Raw genomic sequence first — 11,363 nt, 5'->3', positions numbered from 1 at the left:
GCGATTTGTAACTGGAAAAATTGCCAAGGAATTTTCAAACTTCGACTCTACAACAACTGACGAAAGCTTATACCTGAGTCGTTGGAAAACAAATTGCAGAACACAGGGCGATTAGCTGGTATCGACATTGGACTTCCAATTTTTCACGGAACAATCAGAGCCCCCTGTTTTATTCCGAACCGCGTTCTGTGTCTGCCGCATGGATGTGGTATTTGGTATTTTGGCCAACGCGAAAATTTCCACGTTTAGAATAGTTGGCAACGAATTCGCAAACGGGATGCCGAGACGTCGTCGGTTTGAGGTCCTCGATCTGTACATTCTGCGCGTTCAATGCAGCCGAAATGGGAACTGAACAAGAGCCAACTGAAATCGCTGACCCGGTGCATTGACGAAAATGGTCAACGATAAAGCTCGAGCGATAGCCTACATAATAATAAACAAGCGATAGCCAGCTGTGAAAAATAATTTCACAATCACCGTTTGCGTGTATATATTAATGTATATTTAATTATTTATACAACAGGTGTTTTCGTATATGATAGAAAAGTCGGAACACAAAGACTTTGAGATTTTGATCCTTCCGATGCGGCACCGAATTTGACGGTATCGTTCCATCATTGGTATCTGAAATCACCAATTTTATTTTTGGTTCAAGAACCTAAATCTTGCCAGATGAATAGATGTATTAGAACGATTTCAACCTGATGATGGCAAATTTCACATTGCTGCCCTGAATAACAATCGCCGAAGGTTTTGACTCCAAAGCTTTGTTCTCATCATCAAGCTCGATTTTCGCCTTCTCATTCTTCTCGTCAGCGGTTGAGACTCCGATTGCGGAAGTCAGACCGGCGACGTCCGCAGGTATCTCCTTGATTTGCACTTTCGGCGGAATTTCTTCACTGGACTCGTTGCTATTTTCAACTTTCGTACGCAGATCCTTAACCTCGTCGGTCGAGGTTTCCCGATCGACATTCTCTTCATCCTCTTGGACTTGTTCCTTGTTCTCCTCCGGTGACTTCTCAGTCTCAATTTTTCGCCTGAAATCATCAGGTGATATCCACTGCACGCGTCCGTCACCTCGATCGTCTTTCGTGGGAAGGAGCTTTTCGTTCGTCAAGTATTCATCGACCGGAATTCGATTCTAGTAAACATCGAAAACGAATTTATTGCACCGACTTTTAAATAAAAATCTACATATGCAACAACAAATTCTTTTTCACCCTCAAAAAATCCAAGTCCTCGATGTGCCGATCATTGATCTGATTCGTTTGAGGATCGTTTCCCTGACGAAATTCTCTTTCCTCGGTCTGATCGTTATCAGATTTCCGTTCGTCGGGATTTTCCGATAACTGCTGCAGGATTATCTGCGGAAACGTTTTATTTTCGGTCATAAAGCTACTCATCTAGAGTCGCCCCGTACCTCCTTTCCCGCAGCATCCGTGATCTTGACCCTACGATTGGTGGCCAAGGAGCGAAGCATATCCGCAACGAAATTCTCGTAAGCCCGGAGCCGACTGGCTAGACTGGATTTGGCGCCTTCGGCAAGGGCCAGATCTCGTTCGAGTCGAAGAACGCGTTCAGTTAGCGAGGCGTTGTGAGTGGCCAGGAACCGGGCCTGAAAAGTTTTTAGTACTGGCTATTTTAACGTGACGGAAAATCGGTCAACGGAGAAATGCAAAACGCACGCGGCCAGCGGCGAGGCCGCAAATGTGCTCTCGTGGCCTCCCGCAACTTCTGCAACTGGCTGAGGAGAGACGCGGGTTCCCGCAAATCCCTCGGGAGGGACGCAACGACAGGAGACTCTGATCCGATAGAACAATACGCGGTGGTCCCCATCCGGAAACTGCGAGACGATCGAGGTATGGCTGAAATATTGAGCGTTGTGCAATACGTGTTCAAATATTATACGATACAGTTACGTCAAGAAGTTACGATGAACGACGCAGAAGTTTTAGAAAAATTACACAACTCATATTTGTACCGAGAGAATTCAAGTGTTCTTTAAAAAACGATCTTTCAAGGATTGTTCGTGAAGAGGCATTTCAATTTATTAATAAAAAAATTTATATGCATATTGGGGTAACATTGAATTTCATTCTGATATTTTTTATTTCTAAAAATAATGATTATTAAAGCTACTATAGCCGTTCTCCGGGAGAATCTCTATAAAAAGGCGTCTTGCGGTGAGCAAGATATCTCTAGACTGAATCATCAGAAATGATCAAACAAAAAAGATATAGTTAATATAAGGTATTATCAGGTCTTTAATCGAAAGAATAAGCGCGATATTAATTTTTTAACAAAACGGCGGCTTTTCGAAAAAGAAATCGATTTTTCATAAAAACTGTCGCCGTGTCTATAAAATAGAAAATATTTATTGGCGAGAAAAACCTTCGATTAAGGACTACAAAATATACCCATAAAACTCGTGTAAAAATTTGAGACGTATCGGTTAAGCCGTTTCCGAGAAATCTTGCTCACCGACTTTGAAAACATAATTTTTAGGTAAACGCGTTCAAAGTTTCAAAAGCACTTTACACACAGTTCCGGGCGTCTTCGCAAATGTGCGTGTAACTTCGAGAATATTTGCCGGATTGACATAAAATTTTCCGTGTATATACTTCGATATATGTACATTACGAAACTGAAATTTAAAAAAATGATATTTGAAAAATCCTGATTGCGTATAACCCCTTAATAACTGTTTAACTACCTCCTGTTTTACGATAGAAGAAGCTTGCTGTCGGTCGGCAGGAATGCGCAGAGTGTAATTCGTCGAGTCCAACCGTTGGTCCCCTACAAACCGGAAGTAGGGGCTTACAGCGAGCACTTGAATCTCCCTGGTGACGTAGACGAGCTGGTATTCCGTGTTTGTAGATGCCTGATATAAGCAAATTAAGTTGTAAAAAGTGATAGACTCCTTATCGATTCCTTATCGTGTGTATAGAGAATTGAAAGAAATTATACTAATCAACGTTATTTCACGAAAGCTTCTGATTTGCTATGAAGAGATACGATATTCTATGAAAGTCTATGAAAATGTAAAAAATTTCAAAGCAGGGATAACTAGAAATTAGAGCGAACATCTGTGCCAGTCGACGAAATATAACTACGGTACAAAAAAAAAAAAAAAAATGGCGATAATGTAGGAAAAAAATTGACGCCAGAAGTACGTCAACGTTCTAATTTCTCTACAAAATCGTATAAAACTTGTGCGTTTGTGACGTGGAAATCATTTCCACCAGGGTACCTCTTGGTGAAACATGCGTGGGAAAATAATCGTCCGATTAGGGGATGCCGCTGTCTTCGGGGCGACAAGGGCGTATTCGAAGGTGAGATACTGCTGTAGGTTTGACCATCCTCTTGGAAAAATGCCGAGCCAATCGCGGGTCGAGGCTTGTTGTACCTGGAGCCCGCATTGCCGATGAAATTAATTAATTATCCAGTCCCCGATTCGTCTCGGTTACTCACGTGCCCGTGCAGCGTGTACTCGACGCGAATATCCTCGTTCACCGAGTACTTCGTCCTGAGGGTTTCGAAGGTGACGGCAACGGGATGGTGCGTCGGGCAACACCCCGTGTTCCAGCTGCCGCAGCACTGCATCATCGAGTTACCTAAAATTGTTCTCCGGATCTGCAGCGGCGGAAACCGCGGGGATGCAGCTTGTCAACCCTGCAGAATGGCGACGGGACGAATATTGCGGGTCTTGCAGGGAGCGATGATAGGTAATGTACGTTTTCGCGAGACCTGGTTCCGGCGGCATCGAGGAATTGAATTAGCAGACATATGTCACCGCGATTCGGTGATAACTGATGAACGGAAAAAGCCAGTTGAAAAGCGCCTGTCACAACAGTTACACGGCCCTTTAGGTCCGCTAATCGCCTTTTTCTAATCTAGGCATCTTGTGATTGGAAGTGGGGGGATAAGACAGACTTAAGACAGTCGGATCCGATTGTATAAAAGTATGTTTTTTAATCATCGTCAACCTAATTATGTTACAAAATAAATGGTCATCGGGTTGTGCAAGGTTTCCTAGGCTTGGATACTCTCTCATAATTTAGCTAAAACAAACATTTTTTATTTACATCATTTTTTTTTTTTTTTGTAGTGTGCTATTTAATAATATTACAGTGGCGTTATTGTGCTGAACATAAATATAGGCAGAACTTGTAACGCCACAGTCACGCACAGATTCGTAGAATTAGGTGATGAATTGAGTGGGCGACTGTTAATTCATGTTGGCCACCGCGAAACTTTGCAACAGTCTGCACTGAATTTATGAAGGAATGAAGTGCACGACGTGCAGAATTGGCGAAGGAAGTTAAAAATTCCTCTCGAGCGTTGATAGTCTTCGTGGATGTATCTTTATGCGTAGCTATGTATTTTGTTTACGAGTGACGAATGGAAGCCACAATAAACGTGACTCGCGCGGTTTTGGCGTGCACCGAAACACGACTGAGCGATGGAATCGAATGAAATTGAACTATGACTAACGAAACGAAACTGCGATAACGTCGCTACATGTTTGTCTGCTTGCACAAAGGCGAAGTGACGAGGAAGAAAATAGAATAAGGGAGATGTGCGAATGACTATGAATAATATATTATCATTTAAATACTGGTATTCGTTTGACGTTTATATAATGTGCATACCATATAGGTAATGATTTACAAATAAAAATCTATACTTCAAGAAAATTATTAATAATACGAAGATTTATTTTATACAAAACGACTTAAAAACATTTTTTATTTTTTGTTTTTGGTTGTAGTCCGAAGGCACCACGTATCCATTTATAAAAAATTATGCGTTACGTATATTTAACAATAATATTATCTGTGATTCTAAAACAAATATCACAAGTCTCTGTATAAGCTCTGCAGTCATACAGATCTGTATACTATACGTATATATGGGGTTCCAAGTTTGAAAAACACTGCGATATTTCGAAAAGAAAAATGAATTTATACTTTACCGATCGGAAAGGATATAACAAATTGAAAAAATTCTGTCTTCCGGTTTCTATAATACTTTTGCAGCAACGTATAATTTTGAATTATATTGTCTTCAAGTTTAGCTAAATTATACGTGGGGACTTGGGGAATTGATTAATTTCTTATACAACCCATTACTAACAATGCCTGTATATACAATAATAATTAATAAGTAACTATCTTTCGATGTCATTTAATTTTGTGGCGTAGATGTTTCATTTATATTATTTCTTTAAATAAATGTTGCGAAAAAATAAAACGCAGTTGTTCAGGGTCAGTCACGGTCAACGTACGCGTCTATACAGAAGCAAACCAACTTTGTTGATGATTAAATCGCTGGCTGTTTTCAGAAATTCCTTGTGTTTATGTGTACATAATGTGCATTACAAGTTCCGAACAATTTATCTTACGGTTTTTATATAATCTTAATGCAATCGCGTATAATGCATTTACGTATGTTAATAATAATTAGTGCACGGACTCTCAAGTGGACAATCTCGTGATCACAATTGAGCGTATATCGTAAGAATTGCTGAGAAAAATTAGAAAAAAGTAGAAAATAAAAAGCGATACGGAAATATTCTTCTTCCTTTACGCATGGATTGAGAAACTTGAATAGCCGTTGATCAGCAAACATTTGAATTGATTAGTAAGTTACCCGTGGAGTAGTTACTGACATATTGAAAGTCAAAAAAAGAATTAAAAGGAATAAAAATTACTTACAGAATTTCGAACTTTCAAATTTCTTGCGATACAAAAATACTTGAAATACATCGTGAACGAAACAGTAGTTGGGACTATGTAGGAAATAATGAATTACTTCTCACCGATCAAGAATTTCATAACAGTGAAAGTTTCGCAACATTTCTAAACTCACAAATAGTCATCGATTTTCTACAATTACAAAACTGTTTGTCCTAGTTTGACAAGGTCGAGACTCTTACAGCGCGCGTTTAATGGTTTTCGTTTCGCTTAACTTTTACTGTATTAATTTACATCAATTGATCCAGAGAGTCGAGCGAATCTCGCGGTCAATATTAGCGAGTGTACGTACATTATTATTGATCAATAAAATTTGTATCGAGATCGTGAATTGCAAAAGTAAAATAGAATAAAATGAACTAAAAAGTAAACCAAGAATGTGTGAAAAATGAAAGATTGATTTCAAGTGGTGCTTATGTATCCGACAAAATTAACACAGTTTCAGGTTCCTCTTGTTGCTGCGGTTTTAGTTCCTCTGTCGGCGCAAATGGCGTCACTACCTGCATGTTTACAGATATGTACAATGGATACGTCAGCTGTTTGTCGAGGGACATAACTAGTTTCTGAAAAAAAAAAAAAAAATACCGTTCGTCAAAGGCGTTCATTCAACCTCGGTTACTAAGAAATGTTCATTAACTACAAAGCTTACCTCTTCATTTTTGTGAAGCGATAATCGAAGCATACCCGAATTCTGAATGTGTTTCACTTGTCTTTGCTCATCCAACGACACCAAGGACACCCTGAAACAAACGCGTCATTTGCATTAATTACTAATTCGTACAGAAAGATATTGTTCTTCGAACTGTGTATGGCGAATTGTGACAGATTTATACATGTAGGGTAATTTATCGCTCAAGTACTCACTTAACAATGACATTGTGTTTTGCGTGATTGGACTGTATATGCTCCGTTTCAATTCTATGATTTCGCTTCAGCCTAAGCGTGGTAGTGTCTAAAGAAGCGACGAGATCTAATCCAAAATGGAACGCTGTCCATCGCCAGATGTGTTCTCCTCCTTTTTCAACACACCTACCGCACCTGAAGCATTCGCGTGAAAATTCCTCCTCACTCATCTGCCTTGGTCTGAAATGAAAATAAATTCTTCCCGATACATGTTACATACATTTATGGTTGGTTGAACGGATTTTCCAAGAGTCACTATTCATTTACAAGTGCGGTTACATAAATACCTAAAGACATTGGGTTCTGTTGAAAACAAGGAAGAAATGGTGGGAACGTTGTCCAGGAATCTAAGGGGAGGATTTTCCTATTAATTCGTAGACCGTTTTTGGGGGTATTATTAAACTTGTGTAAAACGTGTCTTTTATGTTTCACTCTATTGGCAATAATCTAATGAATAACGTGCACGCCACGACTACAGCTCTAAATTTTCAACATTCACATTTTCCGAATGTATGCAATTTTTGTACAGGGGAGCTAATCAACCCTTTATGGGATCTCAACCATATACTCACCAACTCCATTTTCAGTCAACTCCGTTCGTAACGCGGTGGGCTGGTGACTTCTTGTAGTCAAAATTCCTTTAAAATGGAGTCGGTGAATGAATGGGTCTGCTTTAACAAATAATAATACCAAAATTGAAGTCCTGAATATCAATCTTGTTCGTTTAGAACAAGCTCCACATCAAAATGTGTACTACTCATGTATCGTCTTTGTCACGGTAGACACGGCAAAAAATTCGGTCGATTGAGAATGAATGAATTTCTCTCCTCACTACGTTAAACAGAAATCGGCAACGAACCTGCTGAATTATAGGACAGGGAAAGGGTTCTGTTCTACTCGATGCTCACCCACAGTCTTTGTTAGAGTCAATTCTCAACAAGTGATGCCACTGCTCCTTATAAGCCGTGTTTAACCATTCGGGGGGGATCAGATTATCTCCATATAATATTTTCACGTCTTGATGATGAAGCAGTAAATGTTTCATCCTCAATGATTTAAAAGGCGCAGCGTAGTCTCTGCCCTCTTCTGTGATTAGAAATGGTTCGGACCAAGTGTGATTCTTGTAAAATTCTTCTATCTGTACGACTTCTTCTTTTTTTTGTAAGTGGACGAACAACCTGTGGATATTAAAAAAATAATTGTACAAGATTTATTTGGAAAGAGCTCCTTGTACTCTTATTTTGCAGTGTGTGAAAGTATCTACCTCAACTTTTATCACCTCCTAGCAGCAGTATTAATTAGTGCAAAGTCCTAATCCTAAAGTCTCAATCACACTATCACTTACCATATTCTCAACATCATGTAGATGCAGAATTCGGTCTGCATGACAACCAAATCTGGACTAATGATTAGCTCTACCATTAGATCGGGTGTGATTTCATTCAAAAACTCGGGATGTAACCAGCCATATCCCAGTAAATTAACTTCGAGCCATCGTTTAGCAGCCCTCTTAACAGCTGGCACGCCATAGCAAGCAGCCGCATTATGATAAGCTACCACAGTTTTTATGTTTGTTGTTTCCACCATTATTTCTGTACATTGGTCGATTAAACTTTGTAGCTGGAATAATGTTGCTGTTGCCAGAATTGAAATAACATCTCTAGGCTCTAAACTTAACTCATCGAGGTAAAGAGAGCCTAGCACAGTTCCCAGAGCTGAAAACAAGGTGAAAATATCTATAGAGTTAGTGATTCGATCGAGGATTAGTTCAGCATTCATTGATAACAGAAATTGAGATTTGAAATTCAAACATATTTACAAGTTAGAAGAACTACGTGGTTGAAGTGCATAACGTTAACATAACGAAATATTAAAGAAAAAATAACCGCCTCGCAATTTTAGAATGATTCTGAAGAAATTGGGTTTTTAAAATATCAGCATGTTCTACTTTGTCAGGGTTTACTAAATTTCAGACAATTTTGAAGTTGTAAAAAATAATATTTCTAAACATGCATCGCTATGCTGACGTTACTACTTTTAACCTCATAAAAAATGAGCCTTAATCACTCACAGTCTAAAGTGATATTGGGATCGGTTATTTCCACGCTTATCACCTTTTCATTAGCTTCTCTCCAAGAGCCAGAGAACATGCTAGCAAAGTATGGACTCTGGAAATAGAACGAGGGAAAAATGATTACTTAAGATAGACTGATTACGACAACAGACTTCCGACAGGCAAACAAAGAGCTAACACCACTAGATAACTGTCAATGGAATCGGGATCTCATGCGGTCGGGTTTGATAATGTTACAAACAAAATAAATTAGGATCAATACCTGTGTTATGTACACTTTGTGCAGTCTCCATGCCTTGCCTAGCATCAGAACAGTAACGTCGCTGCCTTTTTCTTCTTGGAACAATGTTTTGTATATGTACTGAGCAGTTGTCAGTAATTTTCTTCTGCAACAAGAGAACTGGATATAGATAAAGTGGTGTGAGAATGGTAGGGGAAAGTGCCAAATCTTGACGTAGGATTTTAGACTCTGCTGACAATGTCAAATAACTTTTACTTTTTAGGAGTCTGAAGTGTCCTGTCGATGAATTCCGAATCGGGATCGAATTCGTCCTCTTCGATGCATTTCCGTTTACGAGTACGATAAACCGAATTAACTGCAATATTTGACACTGACGCTATTCTGCTCGCGTAAACGCCCATAGTTAGCGTAGATTCGCAGCAGACTGGTTAATTCTGCAGAGGGTTTCCGTTCGTTTTTATATTTTTGCGATAAAATTTTGACAATTTTAGAGCTCGTTTAATCGAGACTATTACCACGCGGAAATGCCTGTGACAAAGCTACGCTACAAAATGTAAACATTTTGCGCGCTGTGCTTACACTGTTGACCCCTGCTGCTGGCCCTACACATGTACACAAACACTGGCAGCTGTTTTTGGCTATATACAGGTATGAAGTCATTCGAGAAAGAAAGCTGATCATAAAACTTGCGCAATCTTGCGGAGCTGTTGGTGGCTAAAAAGTCAAACCACAGATGACCTACAGGAGACTCGGTAAGGCAACCCAACAATACAAATTTCAAATGGTTTGAAGTCGGCCGGCGGTAGCGCTGCGGGCTGATCCTGCATTACCAATGTAATCGATAAATCGATATCTAAATGATAAATTAGCTAGTCGGGAATCCATGTCCTGTGCATACGCAGAGAGAAACCTGCGTTTCTCTCTGGTATACGTACATACGTCATACTTCCGTAAAATTAAGTTAAATACGGGATTGGCAATTTCGTGCGAGTTGCTAGGACGCAATCTGCAAACGATCTGCAAACGTTGACTGAATATAAACAATTAAAAATAGGGCCCAGGAGAGGCAACAGGGAAAACAACGCAAGATCACCCTCGAGTAGTTCTCGGAATGGCCGCAGCTGCGAGGTAGCGCTTGTGTCTCAGCAGCGGCCATATTGCGTCGTGCAGTGCCGAACTTGTGTCGAACGCCTGCGAGATTGGTAAGTCAAGACGAGTATCGCGCGGGTCGCGGCTGTTTTCCTGTGCGTAGAGGATGACTCGGTTATTATTATTTATCATTTGTTTATTTATTCGACTCATTGGTCGTTCGTAAAAAGGTTCTGAACACCGATATTACAATAAACGGATCATGGGGAGGTCGCAGCCTTCGTAATAGAACGATAAACAAACCACTCGCGATTCGTAGCATAATCAGTGTAAGTGTCGCACGATTTTGTTTATCCTACGTGTACATGTCGAAGTGTGGTAAACAAACGACACTAGGAGGAATGTGCGGTTATAGCTTCCCATTTGTGTGAAATTTGTCATCTAATTGTAAGCCGCGCATTACGACATGACATTATGTAGGCATATAAGATGTTATACCCGGCTTCTCATCGGATGTTTCGAAGCTTGTGTCGGACGCGAATTGGTAACATCATTACGAATAACATTTTGACCGACGACGATGTGAATATAAAAACTATCGACAAGCACTGTTCGAGCAGGCTATTCAGGCTCATAATTTACCGTTTCGGTGTCAGATCATGACCGTGGGCATCGTGCCTTTGAAGAATAAAAGTCGAGCCGTCGGAAAATCGTTATCGGTAGTTTTGGTAATTTGTTCGAATTAATGATTGTATATAACAGTGTTTCAGTCTTTGAGATAGTTCTCATCTGCAAAAATAAACCATTAAATTGCGTAGCGTGATAGTCAAAATCATAATGTTATTGTGAAGTGAAGTAATAAAAGTGAGTGCTCTCGGATCGTGTAGCTGTGCCGCAGGGAAGCGAAGTGGGCTAACATCCTGCAGGCGCTGGACGATTGGTAAGTTTTGTTTGCGCAATATGCTGTTAATTTGGACAAGTTTTTCATGTTTTTACTTTCGTCTGAATTGTTTATTAGCTATAGCGAATTCAGATTATTCAATTAAAACGTAGGCTTATTGTTAGGGAATTGCGAATTAGAAAACAAGTTACTACTCAACCAATAAATAACCGTTTATGTCAATTTTGTCGCCATTTTGTAAATCTTCAATAGTCCCCTTGGCTAAATCATTTCCCTGCATACCTCACAGTAATTTCATGGCAATCAGAAAACAAACTTGTATATCCTCATACAAAAATAGCTTACCATGTGTTATTAGGGAATCCGTTTATATTTTATTTTCATTCCTCTAACAAAATG

The 11,363-nt window shown here is 39.6% G+C and overlaps 3 protein-coding genes across 4 annotated transcripts in view; 1 reads left to right on the top strand and 2 right to left on the bottom strand.

Moving 5' to 3' along the window:
• Positions 1–479: 479 nt before the first annotated feature.
• Positions 480–3,603, bottom strand: LOC124294371. Its single transcript, XM_046739273.1, has 8 exons — positions 3,472–3,603; positions 3,251–3,406; positions 2,714–2,881; positions 1,686–1,865; positions 1,421–1,615; positions 1,221–1,364; positions 702–1,141; positions 480–624 (listed from the first exon to the last, which is right to left on the bottom strand). The coding sequence occupies exons 1-8, from the start codon at positions 3,601–3,603 to the stop codon at positions 615–617; spliced, it is 1,425 nt and encodes a 474-aa protein (XP_046595229.1). The 3' UTR covers positions 480–614.
• Positions 3,604–4,012: 409 nt separating this feature from the next.
• On the bottom strand, positions 4,013–9,694 carry LOC107220963 (protein germ cell-less). 2 transcript variants are annotated; one of them, XM_046741080.1, is made up of 8 exons: positions 9,230–9,694; positions 8,996–9,119; positions 8,731–8,827; positions 8,005–8,374; positions 7,568–7,837; positions 6,621–6,857; positions 6,406–6,496; positions 4,013–6,319 (listed from the first exon to the last, which is right to left on the bottom strand). In XM_046741080.1, exons 1-8 carry the CDS (start codon positions 9,373–9,375, stop codon positions 6,170–6,172), a joined length of 1,485 nt encoding a protein of 494 aa, XP_046597036.1. In that variant the 5' UTR covers positions 9,376–9,694; the 3' UTR covers positions 4,013–6,169. The 2 variants fall into 2 exon arrangements, with proteins under 2 accessions (XP_046597036.1, XP_015515271.1); XM_015659785.2 differs by having other exon boundaries at positions 6,621–6,839; positions 9,230–9,692.
• A 479-nt stretch (positions 9,695–10,173) lies between these two features.
• LOC107220945 overlaps positions 10,174–11,363 on the top strand; it is a 152,171-nt gene continuing 150,981 nt past the window's right edge. Inside the window, exon 1 of the mRNA XM_046741103.1 lies at positions 10,174–11,003. The gene's annotated coding sequence lies outside the window, so the exon portion shown is untranslated. The remainder of the gene's footprint in view (positions 11,004–11,363) is intronic.

Source organism: Neodiprion lecontei, chromosome 1 (genome assembly GCF_021901455.1).
Source record: "Neodiprion lecontei isolate iyNeoLeco1 chromosome 1, iyNeoLeco1.1, whole genome shotgun sequence".
Classification (NCBI taxonomy): Eukaryota; Metazoa; Arthropoda; class Insecta; order Hymenoptera; family Diprionidae; genus Neodiprion; species Neodiprion lecontei.
The sequence above is the reverse complement of the archived record's forward strand: the minus strand, read 5'-3'. Positions and strand labels throughout refer to the sequence as shown.

Coding starts and splice junctions, on each gene's coding strand:
- LOC107220963 (XM_046741080.1), bottom strand. CDS start 9,375: ATGGGCGTTTACGCGAGCAGAATAGCGTCAGTGTCAAATATTGCAGTT. Junction 8,828..8,995: donor ACAAAGTGTACATAACACAG/GTATTGATCCTA, acceptor TTCTATTTCCAG/AGTCCATACTTTGCTAGCAT. Junction 6,320..6,405: donor CGCTTCACAAAAATGAAGAG/GTAAGCTTTGTA, acceptor TTTTTTTTTCAG/AAACTAGTTATGTCCCTCGA.
- LOC124294371 (XM_046739273.1), bottom strand. CDS start 3,603: ATGCAGTGCTGCGGCAGCTGGAACACGGGGTGTTGCCCGACGCACCAT. Junction 1,866..2,713: donor CTTCTATCGTAAAACAGGAG/GTAGTTAAACAG, acceptor TCAATATTTCAG/CCATACCTCGATCGTCTCGC. Junction 1,616..1,685: donor GCGGCCTCGCCGCTGGCCGC/GTGCGTTTTGCA, acceptor AAAACTTTTCAG/GCCCGGTTCCTGGCCACTCA.